General features: G+C 46.2%; 1 protein-coding gene across 1 annotated transcript; it reads right to left on the bottom strand.

Moving 5' to 3' along the window:
* Window positions 1-3454: 3454 nt before the first annotated feature.
* On the bottom strand, window positions 3455-23318 carry epb41l4b (erythrocyte membrane protein band 4.1 like 4B). Its single transcript, XM_031787516.1, has 23 exons — window positions 22002-23318; window positions 19816-19920; window positions 18210-18252; window positions 17693-17771; window positions 17332-17376; window positions 15362-15414; window positions 15148-15268; window positions 13896-13983; window positions 13728-13816; window positions 13538-13607; window positions 13134-13303; window positions 12187-12299; window positions 11993-12023; window positions 10814-10847; window positions 10560-10681; window positions 8679-8833; window positions 6613-6728; window positions 6417-6527; window positions 4769-4821; window positions 4525-4683; window positions 4205-4340; window positions 3937-4064; window positions 3455-3805 (listed from the first exon to the last, which is right to left on the bottom strand). The coding sequence occupies exons 1-23, from the start codon at window positions 22254-22256 to the stop codon at window positions 3742-3744; spliced, it is 2340 nt and encodes a 779-aa protein (XP_031643376.1). The 5' UTR covers window positions 22257-23318; the 3' UTR covers window positions 3455-3741.
* Between the last annotated feature and the right edge of the window lie 2 nt (window positions 23319-23320).

The following is a 23320-nucleotide window of genomic DNA, read 5'->3' as shown; positions in this document are numbered from 1 at the left end:
TGTGGGAACATGTTATTACAGGGTGTGTAGTGTGGGAACATGTTATTACAGGGTGTGCAGTGTGGGAACATGTTATTACAGGGTGTGTAGTGTGGGAGCATGTTATTACAGGGTGTGTAGTGTGGGAACATGTTATTACAGGGTGTGTAGTGTGGGAGCATGTTATTACAGAGTGTGTAGTGTGGGAGCATGTTATTACAGGGTGTGTAGTGTGGGAACATGTTATTACAGGGGTGTGTAGTGTGGGGAACATGTTATTACAGGGTGTGTAGTGTGGGAACATGTATTACAGGGTGTGTAGTGTGGGACAATGTTATTGCAGCGTGTGTAGTGTGGGAACATGTTATTACAGGGTGTGTAGTGTGGGAACATGTTATTACAGGGTGTGTAGTGTGGGAACATGTTATTACAGGGTGTGTAGTGTGGGAGCATGTTATTACAGGGTGTGTAGTGTGGGAACATTTATACAGTGTGTGTAATGTGGGAACATGTTATTACAAGGTGTGTAGTGTGGGAGCATGTTATTACAGGGTGTGTAGTGTGGGACAATGTTATTACAGGGTGTGTAGTGTGGGAACATGTTATTACAGGGTGTGTAGTGTGGGAACATGTTATTACAGGGTGTGTAGTGTGGGAACATGTTATTACAGGGTGTGTAGTGTGGGAACATGTTATTACAGGGTGTGTAGTGTGGGACAATGTTATTGCAGCGTGTGTAGTGTGGGAGCATGTTATTACAGGGTGTGTAGTGTGGGGAGCATGTTATTACAGGGTGTGTAGTGTGGGAACATGTTATTACAGGGTGTGTAGTGTGGGAACATGTTATTACAGGATGTGTAGTGTGGGAACATGTTATTACAGGGTGTGTAGTGTGGGAACATGTTATTACAGGGTGTGTAGTGTGGGAACATGTTATTACAGGGTGTGTAGTGTGGGACATGTTATTGCAGCGTGTGTAGTGTGGGGAGCATGTTATTACAGGGTGTGTAGGTGTGGGACAATGTTATTACAGGGTGTGTAGTGTGGGAACATGTTATTACAGGGTGTGTAGTGTGGGACAAGTGTTATTGCAGCGTGTGTGGTGTGGGAGCATGTTATTACAGGGTGTGTATGCGGGAGCATGTTATTACAGGGTGTGTAGTGTGGGAACATGTTATTACAGGGTGTGCAGTGTGGGAACATGTTATTAACAGGGTGTGTAGTGTGGGAACATGTTATTACAGGGTGTGCAGTGTGGAACATGTTATTACAGGGTGTGTAGTGTGGGAGCATGTTATTAAGGGTGTGTAGTGTGGGAACATGTTTATTACAGGGTGGGTAGTGTGGGAACATGTTATTACAGGGTGTGTAGTGTGGGAACATGTTATTACAGGGGTGTGGTAGTGTGGGAGCAGTTATTTACAGGGTGTGTAGTGTGGGGAGCAATGGGGTATTACAGGGTGTGTAGTGTGGGAACATGTTATTACAGGGTGTGTAGTGTGGGAACATGTTATTACAGGGTGTGTAGTGTGGGAACATGTTATTACAGGGTGTGTAGTGTGGAAACATGTTATTACAGGGTGTGTAGTGTGGGAACATGTTATTACAGGGTGTGTAGTGTGGGAACATGTTATTACAGGGTGTGTAGTGTGGGAACATGTCATTACAGGGTGTGTAGTGTGGGAACATGTTATTACAAGGTGTGTAGTGTGGGAACATGTTATTACAGGGTGTGTAGTGTGGGAGCATGTTATTACAGAGTGTGTAGTGTGGGAGCATGTTATTACAGGGTGTGTAGTGTGGGAACATGTTATTACAGGGTGTGTAGTGTGGGAACATGTTATTACAGGGTGTGTAGTGTGGGAACATGTTATTACAGGGTGTGTAGTGTGGGACAATGTTATTGCAGCGTGTGTAGTGTGGGAACATGTTATTACAGGGTGTGTAGTGTGGGAACATGTTATTACAGGGTGTGTAGTGTGGGAACATGTTATTACAGGGTGTGTAGTGTGGGAACATGTTATTACAGGGTGTGTAGTGTGGGACAATGTTATTGCAGCGTGTGTAGTGTGGGAACATGTTATTACAGGGTGTGTAGTGTGGGACAATGTTATTACAGGGTGTGTAGTGTGGGAACATGTTATTACAGGGCGTGTAGTGTGGGACAATGTTATTGCAGCGTGTGTAGTGTGGGAGCATGTTATTACAGGGTGTGTAGTGTGGGAGCATGTTATTACAGGGTGTGTAGTGTGGGAACATGTTATTACAGGGTGTGTAGTGTGGGAACATGTTATTACAGGGTGTGTAGTGTGGGACAATGTTATTGCAGCGTGTGTAGTGTGGGAGCATGTTATTACAGGGTGTGTAGTGTGGGAGCATGTTATTACAGGGTGTGTAGTGTGGGAACATGTTATTACAGGGCGTGTAGTGTGGGGAACATGTTATTACAGGGTGTGTAGTGTGGGAACATGTTATTACAGGGTGTGTAGTGTGGGAGCATGTTATTACAGGGTGTGTAGTGTGGGAACATGTTATTACAGGGTGTGTAGTGTGGGAACATGTTATTACAGGGTGTGTAGTGTGGGAGCATGTTATTACAGGGTGTGTAGTGTGGGAGCATGTTATTACAGGGTGTGTAGTGTGGGAGCATGTTATTACAGGGTGTGTAGTGTGGGAGCATGTTATTACAGGGTGTGTAGTGTGGGAGCATGTTATTACAGGGTGTGTAGTGTGGGAGCATGTTATTACAGGGTGTGTAGTGTGGGAGCATGTTATTACAGGGTGTGTAGTGTGGGAGCATGTTATTACAGGGTGTGTAGTGTGGGAACATGTTATTACAGGGTGTGTAGTGTGGGAGCATGTTATTACAGGGTGTGTAGTGTGGAAACATGTTATTACAGGGTGTGTAGTGTGGGAGCATGCTATTACAGGGTGTGTAGTGTGGGAACATCTTATTACAGGGTGTGTAGTGTGGGAACATGTTATTACAGGGTGTGTAGTGTGGGAACATGTTATTACAGGGTGTGTAGTGTGTGACAATGTTATTGCAGCGTGTGTAGTGTGGGAGAATGTTATTACAGGGTGTGTAGTGTGGGATCATGTTATTACAGGGTGTGTAGTGTGGGAACATGTTATTACAGGGTGTGTAGTGTGGGAACATGTTATTACAGGGTGTGTAGTGTGGGAACATGTTATTACAGGGTGTGTAGTGTGGGGGCATGTTATTACAGGGTGTGTAGTGTGGGAACATGTTATTACAGGGTGTGTAGTGTGGGAACATGTTATTACAGGGTGTGTAGTGTGGGAACATGTTATTACAGGGTGTGTAGTGTGGGAACATGTTATTACAGGGTGTGTAGTGTGGGAGCATGTTATTACAGGGTGTGTAGTGTGGGAGCATGTTATTACAGGGTGTGTGGTGTGGGAGCATGTTATTACAGGGTGTGTAGTGTGGGAGCATGTTATTACAGGGTGTGTAGTGTGGGAGCATGTTATTACAGGGTGTGTAGTGTGGGAGCATGTTATTACAGGGTGTGTAGTGTGGGAGCATGTTATTACAGGGTGTGTAGTGTGGGTAGACATAAAACATGTTCCTTTTAAAATAACACTTAAGCAAATTCTTTTGTATGCAAATCTAGAAAGGTTGACTGCATTATGTACAGTAAATGCTGACTGCTGGGTGCAGCCAGTGGACGTGGGACTCCTGAAGGTCGTCTCACACCAGGTCCATGAGGCATCCATGATGTCACAGGGGTCACGGACTCAGAGCTCCGTCATCAGGAGAGCCCTGAGAATCTTCTCTCTGCCCAACCTCATCTCCTCCTCGCTAAACACAGACACACACACAGACAGGGACACACACACACACAGATCATCATGAGGAATGTTACATGACTGGGATTTGTGTGTTAAGTGTGTCTGTAACCTGAGTGTGTGTGTAACCTGAATGTGTGTTACCTGTTGGTGTGAGAGGCGAGGCAGGGTACCAGGGTAGGGATGGAGGTGTGGTAGTAGGAAGGGGAGAGGTGGGGAGAGTGAGAACGCTCACAGCATGGACTCCTCAGCTCCAGTATCGGCATGTCCATCTGTAACACACACAAAACAGTTTAGTTCACAATTCACTATTATCCTGGTATTTGCTTAGAAATGACAAGGCTCTGATCCAAATGGACAAATGCTCTGCTATGAAAAGTGTGTGTTGCTGAGTGCTCTGGGGTATGATAACCTGTGTGTTTGTTTCCTGAGGGTATATGGAGGGTTGTGTCTGGTTGTCCAGTGAGTTGTTAGATCCACACTTCCCAGTGCTCCGGGAAGAGATTGCTGCAAGGGCCTCTGGGAGATTATCCTCATCCTCATGGTTACTGAGGACCAATTACAGGACAGTGTTCAGCCACAGCATTCTAAATGTATCACATGAGTAGTGAATAACTAACATCATTGGTTTTTATGTAGTGGCTAGGTTATGACAGTACTTTGAATACAGGACACAGTTGTGAGCATCGTATGGAATCCCAGAGCAGGTTGTGAATACCCTGACATACTTACAAGCTGAACTGCCTGACCAGTCTTTTCCTGCGGTTGGTGTTAGGGTTAGACTTGGCGGGTCTGTCTGTGGTTGAGTTGTGGTCGGGGCGGAGGGAGGTTTTCTCTGTGGTCAGACTGGAAGTGGCAGAGTCTCGAGAGTCCTGACTGGAGCTCTGATACCTGAGATACACACATACCATTATCATACCACCAAACACACACACATACACACTGGGAGGAGTATTGTATCACTGCTAGTACTGGCCTGTCGTTGATCTCCTGACTACAGGTTTTCCCTCTGGGCGTCAGCGGAGCATCCTTCATCAAGAGAGGAAGAAGAGGAGAGGACAGGAGGATGACCGAAGAAGAGGAGAGGAGGATGAGAGAAGAGGAGAGGATAGGAGGATGACAGAAGAGGAGAGGACAGGAGGATGACAGAAGAAGAGGAGAGGACAGGACGACAACAGAGGAGAGGACAGGAGGATGACAGAAGAGAAGAGGAGGACGAGAGAGAGTATAGAAGGATGAGAAGAGGAGAGGACAGGAATATGACAGAAGAAGAGGAGAGGACAGGAGGATGACAGAGGAGAAGAGGAGGATGAGAGAGAAGAGAAGAGGAGGATGAGAGAAGAGGAGAAGACAGGAGGATGACAGAAGAAGAGGAGAGGACAGGAGGACGACAGAGGAGAAGAGGACAAGAGGATGAGAGAGGATGTTAGCTTTTACACAGATACTGCAAACACACACTCAATAGGGTCAGAACTTACTCTATAAACAGCCTCCATCACTAGGGGTCAGTACTCACTCTATAGACTGCCTCCGTCACTCACTAGGTGTCAGAACTCACTTTATAGACAGCCTAAGTCACTCACTAGGGGTCAGAACACACTCTATAGACAGCCTCCATCACTAGGGGTCAGTACTCACTCTATAGACTGCCTCCGTCACTCACTAGGTGTCAGAACTCACTTTATAGACAGCCTCAGTCACTCACTAGGTGTCAGAACTCACTTTATAGACAGCCTAAGTCACTCACTAGGGGTCAGAACACACTCTATAGACAGCCTCCATCACTAGGGGTCAGTACTCACTCTATAGACAGCCTCCATCACTAGGGGTCAGTACTCACTCTATAGACAGCCTCCATCACTAAGGGTCAGTACTCACTCTATAGACAGCCTCCATCACTAAGGGTCAGTACTCACTCTATAGACAGCCTCCGTCACTAAGGGTCAGTACTCACTCTATAGACAGCCTCCATCACTAAGGGTCAGTACCCACTCTATAGACAGCCTCCGTCACTCACTAGGGGTCAGAACTCACTCTATAGACAGCCTTCATCACTAGGGGTCAGTACTCACTCTATAGACAGCCTCCATCACTAGGGGTCAGAACTCACTCTATAGACAGCCTCCATCACTAGGGGTCAGTACTCACTCTATAGACAGCTTCCATCACTAGGGGTCAGTACTCACTCTATAGACTGCCTCCGTCACTCACTAGGGGTCAGAACCCACTCTATAGACAGCCTCAGTCACTCACTAGGTGTCAGAACTCACTTTATAGACAGCCTAAGTCACTCACTAGGGGTCAGAACTCACTCTATAGACAGCCTAAGTCACTCACTAGGGGTCAGAACTCACTCTATAGACAGCCTTCATCACTAGGGGTCAGTACTCACTCTATAGACAGCCTCCATCACTAGGGGTCAGTACTCACTCTATAGACAGCCTCCATCACTAGGGGTCAGTACTCACTCTAAAGACAGCCTCCATCACTAGGGGTCAATACTCACTCTATAGACAGCCTCCATCACTAGGGGTCAGTACTCACTCTATAGACAGCCTCCGTCACTCACTAGGGGTCAGTACTCACTCTAAAGACAGCCTCCATCACTAGGGGTCAGTACTCACTCTAAAGACAGCCTCCATCTGAGCTTTGTAGATGTTACACTTGAGATGGTCTGGAGAGCTGCAGGGAGAGGAGGGCTGGAGAGACTTCTCAGACAACTGCTTCTCCTCTGCCTGAGAGATGAGAGAGAGAGAGGCGGAGTCTAAATGTGTAATAAAATAACTGCTTAAATATGTCTGACCTGGTGTGTAACCGTACCTTGTTGTCCATGTTGACATGTAGTGAAGGCCAGGGAGAGGTGTTGCTGTCTGTCTCCAGGGGGTTGTACAGACAGAGCTCCAACTCATCTACAGGACAGGGAGGGGCTCTGTGTTCTAAACACACACACAGTGTTAACATATAACCTGGCTGCCGTGGTGTCATTAACCTGGCTGCCGTGGTGTCATTAACCTGGCTGCCGTGGTGTCATTAACCTGGCTGCCGTGGTGTCATTAATTTGGCTGCCGTGGTGTCATTAACCTGGCTGCCGTGGCGTCTGTAACCTGGCTGCCGTGGTGTTCATAACCTGGTGTCATTAACCTGGCTGCCGTGGTGTCATTAACCTGGCTGCCGTGGTGTCATTAATTTGGCTGCCGTGGTGTCATTAACCTGGCTGCCGTGGCGTCTGTAACCTGGCTGCCGCGGTGTGTATAACCTGGCATCTATAACCTGGCTGCTGTAGTGTGTATAACCTGGTGTCTATAACCTGGCTGCCGTGGTGTGTATAACCTGGTGTGTATAAGCTGGCTGCCGTGGTGTGTATAACCTGGTGTGTGTAACCTGGCTGCCGTGGTGTGTATAACCTGGCATCTATAACCTGGCTGCTGTAGTGTGTATAACCTGGCGTCTATAACCTGGCTGCTGTAGTGTGTATAACCTGGTATCTATAACCTGGTTGCCGTGGCGTTAATAACCTGGTGTGTATAACCTGCCTGCCGTGGTGTGTATGACCTGCCTGCCGTGGTGTGTATGACCTGCCTGCCGTGGTGTGTATAACCTGGCTGCCGTGGTGTGTATAACCTGGTGTGTATAACCTGGCTGCCGTGGTGTGTATAACCTGGCTGCCGTGGTGTATAACATGGCTGCCATGGTGTGTATAACCTGGCTGCCGTGGTGTGTATAACCTGGCTGCCATGGTGTGTATAACCTGGCTGCCGTGGTGTGTATAACCTGGTATCTATAGCCTGGCTGCCGTGGCGTTAATAACCTGCTGTCTATTACCTGGCTCCCTGTGGTATCTATAACCTGGCTCCCTGTGGTATCTATAACCTGGCTGCCTGTGGTATCTATAACCTGGCTGCCATGGTGTGTATAACCTGGCTCCGTGGTGTGTATAACCTGGTGTGTATAACCTGGCTGCCGTGGTGTGTATAACCTGGCTGCCGTGGTGTGTATAACCTGGTATCTATAGCCTGGCTGTCGTGGCGTGTATAACCTGGCTGCCGTGGTGTATAACATGGCTGCCATGGTGTGTATAACCTGGCTGCCGTGGTGTGTATAACCTGGCGTGTATAACCTGGCTGCCGTGGTGTGTATAACCTGGTGTCTATAACCTGGCTGCCGTGGCGTTAATAACCTGGTGTCCATAACCTGGCTGCCTGTGGTATCTATAACCTGGCTGCCGTGGTGTCTATAACCTGGCTGCCTGTGGTGTCTATAACCTGGCGTGTATAACCTGGCTGCCGTGGTGTGTATAACCTGGTGTCTATAACCTGGCTGCCGTGGCGTTAATAACCTGCTGTCCATAACCTGGCTGCCTGGAGGTATCTATAACCTGGCTGCCTATGGTGTGTATAACCTGGCTGCCGTGGTGTGTATAACCTGGCTGCCGTGGTGTGTATAACCTGGCTGCCGTGGTGTGTATAACCTGGCTGCCGTGGTGTGTATAACCTGGCTGCCGTGGTGTGTATAACCTGGTGTCTATAACCTGGCTGCCGTGGCGTTAATAACCTGCTGTCCATAACCTGGCTGCCTGGAGGTATCTATAACCTGGCTGCCTGTGGTGTGTATAACCTGGCTGCCGCGGTGTGTATAACCTGGCTGCCGTGGTGTGTATAACCTGGCTGCCGTGGTGTGTATAACCTGGCTGCTGTGGTGTGTATAACCTGGCTATCGTGGTGTCTATAACCTGGCTGCCGTGGTGTGTATAACCTGGATGCCGTGGCGTGTACAACCTGGCTGCCTGTGGTGTCTATAACCTGGCTGCCGTGGTGTGTATAACCTGGCTGCCGTGGTGTCTATAACCTGGCTGCCTGTGGTATGTATACCCGTGGGTGTATACTCACTGTTCTTGCTGTGTGTGTGACAGTAAGTCTCCTGGCTGTTGTCGTAGTGTGTGTGTCTGCGGTGGCGATGGTGTATGCTTCCAGAGTACGGCGTCTCGTTCTCCTCAACACTGAACTGCTGCTCCCCTCCCAGGACAGGACCACGCCGAGGGAAACTGGGGACAGCACATCACACTCAAACACACAGTCCAGAAACCCAGAACCAGACCAGCACCCTGTTCCACCTTCTTTACCACACAGTAACACCAGTTTTTAAAACCTCTCTTTGGTACACAGGCTGCTGAGGGGAGGGCAGCTATTGGAAACCACATTTGATAACTTTCTATGAGCCCGTCTTCTCCAATTAAGGTACAATCAGCCACCTGTGCTTTGGTAGTCTGTGTGTGGTCTTGTGTGTGTGTGTATATAGCACATAATTTTAACAGTCATTCAGTGTGTGTGTGTGTGTGTGTACATTATTCAACTTCAGTGAAGGAGTTTAAGCAGTGCGTTTAATCAACAAGGCTGTAGCAACCAATCTAAGGCTGGTTGTGATAAGAGTAACAATTTTAAGGCAACAGGAAGGAATGTTGAGCATGGAGAGGATGTAAACACAATCAGCATTAACACAGGTAAACAAGGCCATCAGAGCCATTCTATTGATCTATGGGGGTTGATTAAGCTGAGTCAGAACCCCTCACACACAACGTTCATGCCTCTGAAGAATAAAGGCAGATATGCAGCAATAGATGCAAGACTTCCATAACATGACATGCTATTGTAATGTATATTATCATGTATATATTGCTGATACGGATTTAACAAGAACATTTTCCTTCATCGTTTAGCTGAGATTTCCAAAGTAGCCATATTCCCCTACAGATGTAATGTAGAACCATGTGATCCCTAGTTAAAGCAGTTTATGATGACACAGACTACTTCACACACACTCAAATGATTGGCATCTTACATTCAAACAGTGAATCCTGAGCTAGGATAACTTTTTAAAACAAATTATTTGGCTTGCTCTAAAAGGATTTGGCTAAAAGCAAATCTACCTGCTAACTGGGCAGAAAATTAATGTCGCGGTATGATTGTTTTGTAAAGCATAAACGGAATTTCAATCTTACCCAGTTACATTTGAGGACTTTGTAACATTCAGCCACTAAAGTATCAACAACAATTACATGAACTAACAAGGTACTGAACATCAAACATCATGGTCCAACCCACTCAGAGAGAGATCTCTGTGTTTAAAGTCTCTCTCTTTCTGTCTCCACAGCATGGTGGTGATCTGATGGAGAAGACACATGGTAGACAAGGCTGGTGTGTAATGATGGTGATGAGGAGGAGGATGATGTATTTTGGTCCATGAGTCCACAACCAGAGTGTCTCTCTCAGTCTTCTGTATTCCAGTTGTCTCGTATGCATGTGCGTATGTGTTAGAGTTTAGATTTAGATGTGGGTTTGGGACAGGGTCCTGGGACAGGGCTGTAGAGGTTAGGGTGGAGGGGTCAGAGTGCAGTCATGACCTTGTCTCTGTACACCACACTGATGGATCCTGGGAAAGACCCGCTGGACCTCTCTGGTACTGACCGATGACTGGGCTCTTGACTCACTGCTACTGCAGCAGGCGCTCTGGACATGGGAAATGACACACACGGTACGCATACACAGACACAGTAAGCATACACACACGCACACACAGCCTGTCTAAATGATGCAACACATGAATGATGTAACAGTGATATGACGTGAAAGAGACATTCAAAAAGAAAGATAGGAGATACCCGACAGAGAGAAAGAGAGCACCTCTGAAATGAGAGAACTCTGGGGGCTAGGGGGACTCACTATACACCATTAAGAAGACAACTGTCTTACCTATGTCTGTCTGTGTCTCACCTGTGCGGGGATGTGTGTCCTGAGTGTTGTAGGTAGATGGGGGGTGTGAGGGCTGGGTGCCAAGGCTCATGGGCTATAGGGATGTTACGCTGGTACTGAACAGAGATAGATGGAGAAAAAGACTGAGAAAATAATATTCAGTTGAATATTACAGGTGCATTGCCATGGTAATCAGTCACAAAGGTATCCACTGACATTTTCCTTTTTATCCTTCATATCCATGAGGAACCATTGTGTGTGTGTGTGTGTCTTACTGGGTGTAGACTAGGTTCGGGGCTGGTGTGGGCGCTGAAACAGAACAATATAACTGCTCAATAAGATCACATTTACATACAGATCATTAATCGAAACATATGTAACTTCCATACATTGTTATAAAATGTACATCTTGCTCATTACCATATTGCTCTTTAACATGAATAGAGGCGTAACATTCAACTCCCCCAGAAAGGACTCACACCACTTGTGTTACAGTCGGAATTAGAAAATGGATTAAATATGCTCACCGGCCTACATAAAACATCTCATAATGTCCAAGTGGAATTATGCTTTCAGAAATGTTTACAAATTAATTACAAATCAAGAGCTGAAATGTCTTGAGTCAATAAGTATTCAACCCCTTAGTTTTGGCAAGCCAAAATAAATTCAGAAGTAAAAAATGTGCTTAACATGTAAAATAAGTTGCATGGACTCACTGTGTGTGAAATAATATATTTTTTAATGACTACATCTCTGTACCCCACACATACAGATGATTGTAAGGTTCCTCAGTCGAGAAGGGAATTTCAAACAGATTCAACCACAAAGACCAGGGAGGTTTTACAATGCGGGTATGCTTGTAATTGTTAAGGACTGGGGAGTTTTTCAGGAAAAATAAGAAAATGTAAAGAAGCTAAGCACAGGAAAAATCCTAAAGGAAAACCTGGTCAGTCTGCTTTCCACCAAACACTGGGAGATGAATTCACCTTTCAGCAGGACAATGACCTAAAACCAAATCTATACTGGAGTTGCTTACCAAGACAGTGAATGTTCCTGAGTGGCCGAGTTATAGTTTTAACTTAAATCTGCTTGAAAATCTATGGCAAGACCTGAAAGTGAAAATGGTCATCTAGCAATGATCAACAACCAATTTGACAGCGCCTGAAGAATTTATAAATAAATAAATAGGCAAATGTTGCACAATCCAGGTGTGGAAATCTCAGAGACTCAGGTGGTTGAATACTTATCTTATCTAAACATGTGTTCATTTTTTACAAATTTTAGAATTTTTCTTCCACTTTGACATTAGAATATAATGTGTAGATCGTTGACAGGAAGTTACAATCCATTTAATCCCACTTTGTAACAACAAAATGTAGAAAAAGGTCAAGGGGTGTGAATACTTTCTAAGGGCTCTGTACATGCTTGGTTGTCCTGTGCTCTCAGGGACCCACCTGATATGTGGTGGTTTGGCTGGAGAGAGGGCTGTAGAGAGAGAGGAAGCCAGGTTACATCAGGTCAGTGAATCAAGCACAGGAGAATTGACATGGGAAACTGCCTGTATGGGTGTTTTACTGTATGGGAGGAACTGGGAGCTGTAGGGATGTAGGGTATATGCTATAGTGTGTACTGGGGAGAATATACCAACCCTTGCCACCCAGTGAGTGAGTGCGGGAGGGGTATCTCTTGCTGGGTCGCCTCTCAAACGTACTGGCCCTCCTCAGCCTCCCTCCGTGGGTCGCCTGGTACTCAGTCTTTCCACTGAGAAGGAGAGAGAGAACACTTTAAAGGGATACTTCAGGATTTTGGCAGTGAGTCAGATAAACTCGTTGATACCATTTTTATGTCCCTGCTGGGAGCTGTAGGGATGTACAGCTGTAGGATATAGGCTATAGTGTGTACTGGGGAGAATATACCAACCCAGTTTAAAGGAATTTGCTAACTAGCGTTAGCGTAATTGCTAACTAGCATTAGCACAATGACTAGAAGTCTATGGTAACTACTAACATGCTAGTAGATATAGACTTCCAATCATGCGCTAATGCTAGTTAGCATTGGCTCGTGAAACTGCTATTTGCATCCAGAATTAAGTAAGATACATAAAAATGGTATCGTTGAGTCAATCTGACTCTGAGGAAGTAGATAAAGTGCTTCATTGCCAAAACCCCCAAGATTCCCTTTAACAACGATGAACAGTAGCTGGCATCTCTGTATTTGGCATGTCAGGATGTACAGAACATTTACATGACTCAACATACTGCGTCCCTGTATGTTGGTGATAGATGCCTGGAATATTTCTGAAGAGGTCATTTCAGTTTGACATGTAAACAAACGGCATTTCCCTGTAACCATAGCTTCCATCATGTAACCATAGAGACAGAACTTGCATCTCAGATGGCGCACTAGTCCTCAGTTAGTGCACTACTTTTGACCAGAACCCTACCTAGTCTCAGAGTGCATCCAACATGGCACTCTATTCACTATATAGTGCACCCTAGAACTCTGGTCAAAAGTGGTGCACTATATAGGGAATAGGGTGCCATTTTGGGCACAATCTCTGTTGTAGAGTTGAGTGTTGGTGCGAGCCCCACCCACCTGAACCTGAAACGTGATCCAAGGCGTGTGAAGTCACTGCTGGAGGCCTTCCCAGCTGTGGGCTGGCGCAGCCGGAAGAAGGCGTGGCTCTCCACAGCACATTTCCACAAGTGTTTACACGTCTTCGAACTGTCCAACTGGAACACAAAGGTGTGCTCCTGCTCCCGCCCCTAAACACACAACAGCCAATCACAATCAAACACCACTGACAAAAGCAGTCCAAATATTTCAATGTCAATTAAATGGTGTCTGCTGTCAAGTCAAAAGGTGAAATAGGGGGCGATCACATACAAGTGTATAGCCTGTAAATGTGTGGTGGTGTTGAATGGAAATGGTTTTCTTTGCATATATGAGACACCCTCGGAGAGTGGGGTCATGGGCAGGGGTATTTGTGTATTGCTCACCTGATCATCGTCCTCCGTCACCACTAGGGTGAGTCGACTCTTTTTGAAATCCAGGCGGGTGATCTTGGGCCTGGAACACACACACACACACACACACACACAGTTGATATTGCAGACTACGCAGCTGTTTTCAAGAATATATCATTGTGTGTTTTGGAGAGTTCATGTCAAAGTGTGTGTGTGTGTTTACCAGAAGAAGAGGCCTATCTTGGTGGAGCCCTCAAACACAAGGATGCCAGTGGGAGTCAGACCCAGAGCGTACTCTGCTCCGTCCCTTCCCTGAGGACAACACACAGTCACACACGCTCAGTGCTACTCTACAACATCAAACACTGACAACAGCAGCACACGCACCAACCTTGACAAAGTGCATGTCCACTCCGTACAGCTCCAGCCATTTACACTTGTTGAGGAAGCTGGTCTCTGCCTGGGATGGATCCGTACCCCTGGGGAAACAAAACCACATGCTCAGTCTCTAACACACATACCCTGCCCTCTGGGTGGAATGTCCTCCATATTTCTTGCAGTAATCCAGTTCAGATGTACACAACAGATTAGGGCCTAGGGGTTTATCTGGCCAATAGAGAGAGAGCAGAACTCAGTAGGGTTTCTCTTTGGTTTCTCACTTTCACTGGTGTCATGTCAGCTCAGTGAGCCCCAGTGTATGTGTGTGTAATCTGTGTGCGTCATCTAATCTGAGATTGGAGCGATCATACACTAGCAGGGTTAAATACTGCCTGGATTCAATCAAGACGCTCCAGGGATTAATCCCTTGATCCGTCACACAGACAGAGGCAAACAGAGAGAGGGTGATTTACATAGGTTTGATACAGCACTAGAAAACACCAGAGTGATACACTCCTCTACCTGCGTGATGTTAAAGAACCAGACATTGTTCATGCGGTTATCACCTGTCCTGTGTTCTTATCCAGACACACCTACAGACTGTTCAGACAGACACCAGAGAAGAAGTCCTGTGTTCTTATCCAGACACACCTACAGTCACCAGAGAAGATGTCCTGTGTTCTTATCCAGACACACCTACAGTCACCAGAGAAGATGTCATGTGTTCTTATCCAGACACACCTACAGTCACCAGAGATGTCCTGTGTTCTTATCCAGACACACCTACAGTCTGTTCAGACAGACACCAGAGAAGATGTCCTGTGTTCTTATCCAGACACACCTACAGACTGTTCAGACAGACACCAGTGAAGATGTCCTGTGTTCTTATCCAGACACACCTACAGACTGTTCAGACAGACACCAGAGAAGAAGTCCTGTGTTCTTATCCAGACACACCTACAGTCACCAGAGAAGATGTCCTGTGTTCTTATCCAGACACACCTACAGTCACCAGAGAAGATGTCATGTGTTCTTATCCAGACACACCTACAGTCACCAGAGATGTCCTGTGTTCTTATCCAGACACACCTACAGTCTGTTCAGACAGACACCAGAGAAGATGACCTGTGTTCTTATCCAGACACACCTACAGACTGTTCAGACAGACACCAGTGAAGATGTCCTGTGTTCTTATCCAGACACACCTAGAGTCTGTTCAGACAGACACCAGTGAAGATGTCCTGTTGGATGGCGTTTTAACTCACCTTAGGTCCACCCACTTGTTAAAGATGTCTGCCTCCATGGTCTCACTCTGTTTGGGTGTGAAGCGAAACTCTGACACCAGCTCAGGAGAATGCTCTAGAGGGTCACAGTCCCCCAGCTCACCTACACACACACACACGCACAAGTTATAGTCAGTTGTAAACGAAACATGAATGCTGATTCCAGAGATACCGTAGTGTGTAAATCATCACCTACTCTGTAAGCAGTAGGCCCCCAGGTCTACTGAGACATCATATGGACACTTCAACCTGGAGGGAGAGAGGAAGGTTCCAGAGCAGAGAGATCACACCACACACACGGCATGCAGCGTTACTTCCAACACTATCTGTGTTTGTATGTATGTATGTACAGTGCATTCAGAAAGTATTCAGACCCCTTGACCTTCTCCACATTTTGTTAAGCTACAGCCTCATTCTAAAATCATTTTTTAGAATTTTTTATAAAAAAATGTAATGTCCTTATCATCTCACACACAATACCCCATAATGGCATATCAAAAACTGATTTTAAATAGTATTACAAGTATAAAAAAATAAACTGAAATATTATATTTACATAAGTATTCACACCCTTTACTCAGTACTTTGTTGAAGCACCTTTGGCAGCGATTACAGCCTTTTCTTGGGTATGACGCATCAAGCTTGGCACACCTTTATTTGGGGAGTTTCTCCCATTCTTGTCTGCAAATCCTCTCAAGCTCTGCAGGTTGGATGGGGAGCGTCGCTGCACGGCTATTTTTCGGTCTCTTCATAGATGTTCGATTGGGTTCACGTCCGGGCTCGGGCTGGGCCACTCAAGGACATTCAGAGACTTGTCCCGAAGCCACTCCTGCGTTGCCTTGGCTTTGTGCTTAGGGTCATTGTCCTATTGGAAGGTGAACTTTCACCCCAGTCTGAAATCCTGAGTGCTCTGGAATAGGTTTTCATCAAGGATCTCTCTGTCCTTTGCTCCATTCATCTTTCCCTTGATCCTGACTAGTCTCCCAGTCCCTGCCACTGAAAAACACCCCCACAACATGATTCTGCCACCACCATGCTTAACCGTAGGGATGGTGCCAGGTTTCCTCCAGATGTGACGCTTGGCATTCAGGCCAAAGAGTTCAATCTTGGTTTCATCAGACCAGAAAATCTTGTTTCATGGTTTGAGAGTTCTTTAGGTGCCTTTAGGCAAACTCCAAGCAGGCTGTCATGTGCCTTTTACTGAGGAGTGGCTTCTGTCTGGCCACTCTACCATAAATAACTGTTTGGTGGAGTGCTGCAGAGATGGGAGAACCTTCCAGAAGGACAACCATCTCCACAGAGGAACTGGAGCTCAGTCAGTGTGGCCATCAGGTTCTCGGTCACCTCCCTGAACAAGGCCCTTCTCCCCCGATTGCTCAGTTTGGCAGTGTGGCCATCTCTCTGAAAAGTCTTGGTGGTTCCAAACTTCTTCCATTTAAGAATGATCGAGGCCACTGTGTTCTTGGGGACCTTCAATACTGCAGACATTTTTTGATACCCTTCCCCAGATCTGTGCCTTAACACAATCCTGTCTCTGAGCTCTATGGACAATTCCTTTGACCTCATGGTTTGGTTTTTGCTGACATTCACTGTCAACTGTGGGAACTTTTAGACAGGTGTGTGCCTTTCCAAATCATGTCCAATCAATTGAATTTACCACAGGTGGACTCTAATCAAGTTGTAGAAACATCTCAAGGATGATCAATGGAAACAAAATGCACTGGAGCTCAATTTCAAGGTCTTATAGCAAAGGGTCTGAATACTTACGTAAATAAGGCATTTCTGTTTTTTATACATTTGCAAACATTTCTAAAAACCTGTTTTTGCTTTGTCATTAAGAGGAATTTTGTGTAGATTGACGAGGGTAAAAAATTATGTAATTCATTTTAGAATAAGGCTGTAACGTAACAAAATGTGGAAAATGGAAGGGGCCTCAATACTTTCCGAATGCACTGTATGTATGTGTGTGTGTGTGTGTGTGTGTGGGGGAGGAGAGGTCCTTTTCTTTAAATTAGCAGCCCCCTGATGTTCTGATCCTGTACTTTATTATAGAGCTACACACAGGAGACACGACCCAGATGGAGAGAGAGAATGAGAGAGAGAGAGTGAGATAGAGGTTTAGTGTGTGTGTGTGTGTGTGTGTTGGGGGTGTTGGGAGCTGCTTACTTGCCGGACAGAATGTCTTGTCGAAGCTGCAGCACAAACAGGTACCTGGAACACAGACAAAAGGAGTGAGAATAAAACCACTGATATAGAATCAATCTTTCTCCCTCTCTCTTTCACACTAACTGAAAGACAGTCTTTCTCTCTCTGAAGAGGTCTCAGTCCATTTTGCCTTAATTAGTCTCTTCCCCACTGGACCAAGGTAATTAGCTACACTGCCCCCTTACACCTCTACACTACACCGAGGAGGGGGTGAGATTGTGTGAATGAGACAGTATGTATACGAGAGTGTGTGTGTGTGTGTGTGTATTCATGTGTGCTAGAGTGTGAGTGTGTGAGCACAGGCAGCCAGTGGTGGTGTTACCTGGTGAACTCCTCATGTAGGTTATTGGGCTCTGAGGAGTAGAACTTCACCCTGAAAAACAGTCTGTATGGAGGACCATCTGAAAAAGAGAAACAGACCAAGCGAGAGAGATTCAATTAGGCGAAAGAAGATAGTCAGGCCAATCTATCATTCTACCACATATTGTATATAAAATAAAAATATTTTTTTTATATATAAATAAAAAACTCTGGGAACATCAGGCACTTAATTTAAAAATGGTCTGGAAACTCGGGTAAGAACCAGGCAGCCCTCTCTGTGAGGGGCATTTCCTGACAAAGTAAACATTGGCATCACCCTGCACCACTCACTAATCACCATGTCAACAGCTGGTAATGAACCACCTGCCTTCCCACTTACCTACACACACAAACCCACTGTATACAGTGCACACATTAAGTAGAGGACAGTCTGGCAAAAGTAGCTGGCCTTCGCTTGTTATTAACTATACACCACACAAACACTAAGAATATTAGATAGTGGGAGTGAATGGACCGACCTCTGATCTGTTTCTTTATGGGCTTGGACACATCCAGCCAGTGCTGCAAGAGACACAAAGAAGTAGACAACAGAATGTTATACATACGAGGGGTTACAACCATCCCAGCTCTGCAGATTGCGCTGTGAAGAGACAGAATCATTAGAGCATTTGTTTTGGTACTGTCCATATGTAGCTTGTTGTTGGTCGCAGGTCCAGGAATGGCACAAGAATTGCAACATTTACCTGCAGCTAACGCTTCAAATTGCACTGCTGGGTGATCTGAAAAGTCATAGTCAATCAATCAATAATATATCACTTTGTCAAACTTGTTTCTTTAATTTACAATCTGTAGAAACTATGAGAATAGAAAGGTTCAGAACGTTTGTGAAACATCACAGATGAAAAATAAATGGCAAATAGAAATCAAAACAGGATTGTGGTCAAAGACAGATGGGAGGGCTTCAGAGAATGTATTTATTTATTAACCCTTATTTTACCAGGTAAGTTGACTGAGAACACATTCTCATTAACAGCAACGACCTGGGGAATAGTTACAGGGGAGAGGAATGAGCCAATTGTAAGATGGGGATGATTAGGTGGCCATGATGGTATGAGGGCCAGATTGGGAATTTATCCAGGACACCGGGGTTAACACGTCTACTCTTACAATAAGTACCATGGGATCTTTATTGACCATAGAGAGTGAGGACACTCTTAACGTCCCAGGACACCCTACACAGGGCAATGTCCTCAATCACTGCCCTGGGGAATTGGGATATATAAATATTTATTTTTAGACCAGAAGAAAGGGTGCCTTCTACTGGCCCTCCAACACCACTTCCAGCAGCATCTGGTCTCCCATCCAGGACCAACCCTATTTAGCTACAGAAGCAGGTCAGCAGTGGGATGCAGGGTGTTATGCTGCTGGCCAGATGGGAGGGGTTCAGAGATGGATGGGAGGGGTTCAGAGATGGATGGGAGGGGTTCAGAGATGGATGGGAGGGGTTCAGAGATGGATGGGAGGGGTTCAGAGATGGATGGGAGGGGTTCAGAGATGGATGGGAGGGGTTCAGAGATGGATGGGAGGGGTTCAGAGATGGATGGGAGGGGTTCAGAGATGGATGGGAGGGGTTCAGAGATGGATGGGAGGGGTTCAGAAATGGATGGGAGGGGTGAGTGGAGCTGAAGGCTGAGACTCAAAAACAAACAAAAGATGACTATTGTAAAATACATTGTGTCCGTAATATGTATAAGCTGGAAGTAGAAGCCTAAGTGTTGTTGTCCATTAATTTACTCCAATTAGGGAGGGGTGGTAGAGGAAAATAATAAAGGAAAGTATGAAAAAAATCCCAATCTATCTGCAATACTAAAGCTGATCTACCCCTAAGAATAAAAGGTAGCGAGAGAGAGAGATAGCGACAGGCAGAGAGACAGCGACAGGCAGAGACAGACATAATATGATGAGAGAGACACAGAGAATATGACAGACAGCTGGAGCGTCAGATCAATCATTTTAACACCACACTGATTGATTTAACTAGTGTCATTACATCATAGGGAATCCCCTCAGCAATGGCAGGTAGTGGTGTGTGTGTGTTCAGAGGCTTTATGTATATCTACTCACTGAGACTTGTTCTGGGTCCATGAACTGCAGTCCAAAGTAGTCAGCCTCCACCAGGTCCAGATGATACCTGATCTGGTCAAACAGCTCCTGGCCCTTTGACCTTTTCTATTAAACACACACATGTATTATAGTCACAATAGGGAGGCTGGAGAATAAACAGCCTAGACCTTGTGAGTGGATATGGAGCAGAATGACAGAGTGTGGGTCATTACTGCATCTGGGGCAGAATCAGAGGGAGAAGACCTGAGGGAGAAACCATAATTCAGGCCTTTGTCTTTGAAACACCCACAATCCATAGTGCTCTTGAGCTGAACACCCACCAAGATGCAATTTCTTTAACTACTAAAAAGCTGCACCCCTCAAAGTGTGTTTTTAAAAGAGAGAGGATAACCTTGTACTTTGTTCCCTGATAACAAGTATGGACCTGCCAACCTGTGTGTGTGGTTATGGAGTGGGAGGTCACAATAAATAAACTCTTGCCCTTCCTGTTCCTCTCCAGCTCTTGTCAAAGCATAGCACAACAAAACACACACACTCCCAAACCAGCCCCCTACCCAAAGCCCTTTCCCTAGACAGACCTTCCCCCTAGATATTATCCCCAAAGCTCCTGTGTAGATCTGGATTAGACAGCAGGTGCAAGTAAAATGGGACAAAGTCCACCAAGCCTAAAGAAAGGCAGAAAAGGTGAACACCATAGTTTTAGTACCCATCAAATAATCTCTAGATGAGTGTTTAGGGGGTAGTGTCTAGCTTTAAGTGCCTAGGGGCATAGCACTGGGGTGTTGAGGGTGCTACAGCACCCCCTGATATATCACAAGAAAAACATTTTAAATACCTAAGATTTTTTTCACAAAATGAAATGTCGTGCCCTTGGCCTTTACTACTCCTGTATGAGCACCCCCACCCCTAAACATCTTCCCCTAGGGAGCAGGCCCTAGCAGGTCGATTTTGGATGAAGACAAGAGTTCAATTGAATTCATTTCAACTCAATACACCTGTAGATGAATCCCTGAGGGAAGATTCAGCAGTCATGTTCAGGCTTGTTCCTGTTATAGCGCTATATAGACTCTAGTTTCAGTCAGCTGACGTCTGGTGGCCGTTAGCAGGAGCTAGTTCTAATTAACAAGAGAAAACAAAGGAAATAGTCCTTACATACACAAGCCTGTATTCTCTAAGGCAAAGTTACAGCCTACTGTTTGGAATAGATTTAATGTGATATTACTGAATGTACTGTTTCGTTCTGGAGAGGATGCTTTCCACACACTGCAAGAAATCATCTCCAGAGTCATCGCAAACTTCATAAAGCACATTAACTACACCATGGCTCCATGCACCTGCAGCGCACTAATTTAACTTCAACAACTTACATCCTCACACAGTGAATTGCTCTCATGTTCTGATGTATTGTCTATTTGTCAGATAATTTTTTTGCCTGATACAAATCAAACGTATTATGATAACGATAAACTACGAGCATCTCTACTGTAACATTAGGTCATATAGGTTCTCCATCTATGACCTTTTCATTCCCTCAGCAGTCTGACTTCCTGTATGTATTCAAAAGGTGACGCATGAGACGGCTTCACTGACCACGATGACACACGCACAAACTCAACCTTTAAGATAAGAGTTTTAATACAACATGACACACACGTCTACGTCTCCCCAGGACACACACACTGTCACAGCGCCACGAGATAAATCACACCACTCCCTCACAGAGAAAAGAGAGAGACAGAGATAGAAAACTGAGGATGGCGGGAAGGAGGCAGAGAGGGAGATGGGCAGAGAGGGAGGGAGGGAGATGGGCAGAGAGGGAGGGAGGGAGATGGGCAGAGGGAGGGAGGGAGATGGGCAGAGAGGGAGGGAGATGGGCAGAGAGGGAGGGAGGGAGATGGGCAGAGAGGGAGGGAGGGAGGGAGATGGGCAGAGAGTGAGGGAGATGGGCAGAGAGGGAGGGAGGTTTCTCTGAGGTAGGCAGCTTCCTGCCAACAGTCAGAATGGGGAAGTAATGTGGTGAATTGGCTAATCACAACACCATCTGTAGCCCTACCCCTAACTGCACAGAACACACACAATGACAGGTGTTAAAACTCCATGGTGCTGAATGACCTAAACCATAGAAGTCACTTTATATTCTGTTGAGAGAAATGTCTGAAAATAATATGGAGACACCACACACTCACTGGAATATCCACGTTAACGTCCGACCCATCCAGCAGCAGCACGCGGCAGGTCATTGCATCCTTCTCGGTCCCAGCCGCTGGGATGTGCACGGCCGCTCCCCCTGTCACCACGGCGGGCGCGTGGACGACTTGCTGTTGGTGCGCGAGGAGCGCGGGGTTCGCGGTTCCCCCTCTTCCTTTCCCGTCCCGTTCGTCCGCTGTCTGAAACCGTCTGCGAGAGCGATGGCTAAACGTCCGGCGTAGGAAGCCCATCATCTTTCCAATTGTTAATTCTACCCACAGCGCGAGCACCGTGTTCGGTGTCCACGGGGAGGCTTACTACACGGAAACAATGTGTGTGGCGTTTGTCCCACTGCCACGGGGCGAAGAGTCCCTCACCGCAGGCACGGAGGCTTCAGGCTGCCGTTGAATCCTGAAATTCGGCAGCCGTGGGGATCTCCAGCAGCATAATTGAGCAGGACCCGACAATTCGGCATTAAAAAAACTAACCAGTTGAATTTCCCAATAATTTATTCTGTTTCAATAGTGAACTCACTCACGGAAGCACACACCCCCCCTCTTCGTCTCCTCTCACCGTTTGTCCCCGCTCGCGCACCTGCTGTTGCACAGATTCTGAAATCCTGGAGAAATCTCGAGCAGCTCCGCAGCGGGCGTCCCTATAGTCTCACATACCGAGGAATGAGGTTACAATCTCCCGGGACGCGCTTACCTAAACCCGTGGCCGGTATTATTTAATCCTCTCACGAAGAACCGAAACTGCTCCACCTCACAGGTAAGTCAACCAGAGAAACTGGACAAACAGCATGCTTTGCGCCTGCGTAAAAACAACGCAGAACAAACTTTTTTTTTATACTGGGGCCAGGCTGTCAGCGAAGCAGCGCTCCCTGCCGGCCAGAGGCGACACCACGGCCAGCGCGGTGGAGGACAAACAACACGAGGGACAATGTAATATTGAGGACAAGCAAAAAATAATCACATTTCAGAACAAACAGGTAGGATTATGGTTTAGCCGAGGGATTCAAGCAGAAAGAAACACACACACCAGTGAAAGTGCAGAGTTCACCTCTCCTAAAACAAATATATTAATTTGACTAACTCCGGATATCTGCCTGCTATGGTTGTTTAGTAGTAATGGCTACTCTGCCCCTCAAATCTTTCTATGATATCAGTAGAATGTACAACATGGTCTGGGACTTATGTTGACACTGAACTGGAGCGTGCGTCTAAGGCAGGTCACAGGAATGTGTTTAAATGGGGTCTAACTGCACTGCAGCCTGTAGGACTCCACAGACCACAAATATACATAAAAATGGACCTGG

Source organism: Oncorhynchus kisutch, linkage group LG13 (genome assembly GCF_002021735.2).
Source record: "Oncorhynchus kisutch isolate 150728-3 linkage group LG13, Okis_V2, whole genome shotgun sequence".
In the NCBI taxonomy this organism is placed as follows: Eukaryota; Metazoa; Chordata; class Actinopteri; order Salmoniformes; family Salmonidae; genus Oncorhynchus; species Oncorhynchus kisutch.
This window is presented reverse-complemented; position numbering and strand designations above follow the sequence as displayed.

What these genes read in the sequence shown, in the direction of transcription:
- epb41l4b (XM_031787516.1), bottom strand. Translation starts at nt 22,256, where the DNA reads ATGATGGGCTTCCTACGCCGGACGTTTAGCCATCGCTCTCGCAGACGG. An exon ending in GCCAAACCACCACATATCAG is followed by an intron (nt 10,848 to 11,992) that starts GTGGGTCCCTGA and finishes GTTCTGTTTCAG; the next exon opens with CGCCCACACCAGCCCCGAAC. An exon ending in CCGAACCTAGTCTACACCCA is followed by an intron (nt 10,682 to 10,813) that starts GTAAGACACACA and finishes TTATTTTCTCAG; the next exon opens with TCTTTTTCTCCATCTATCTC.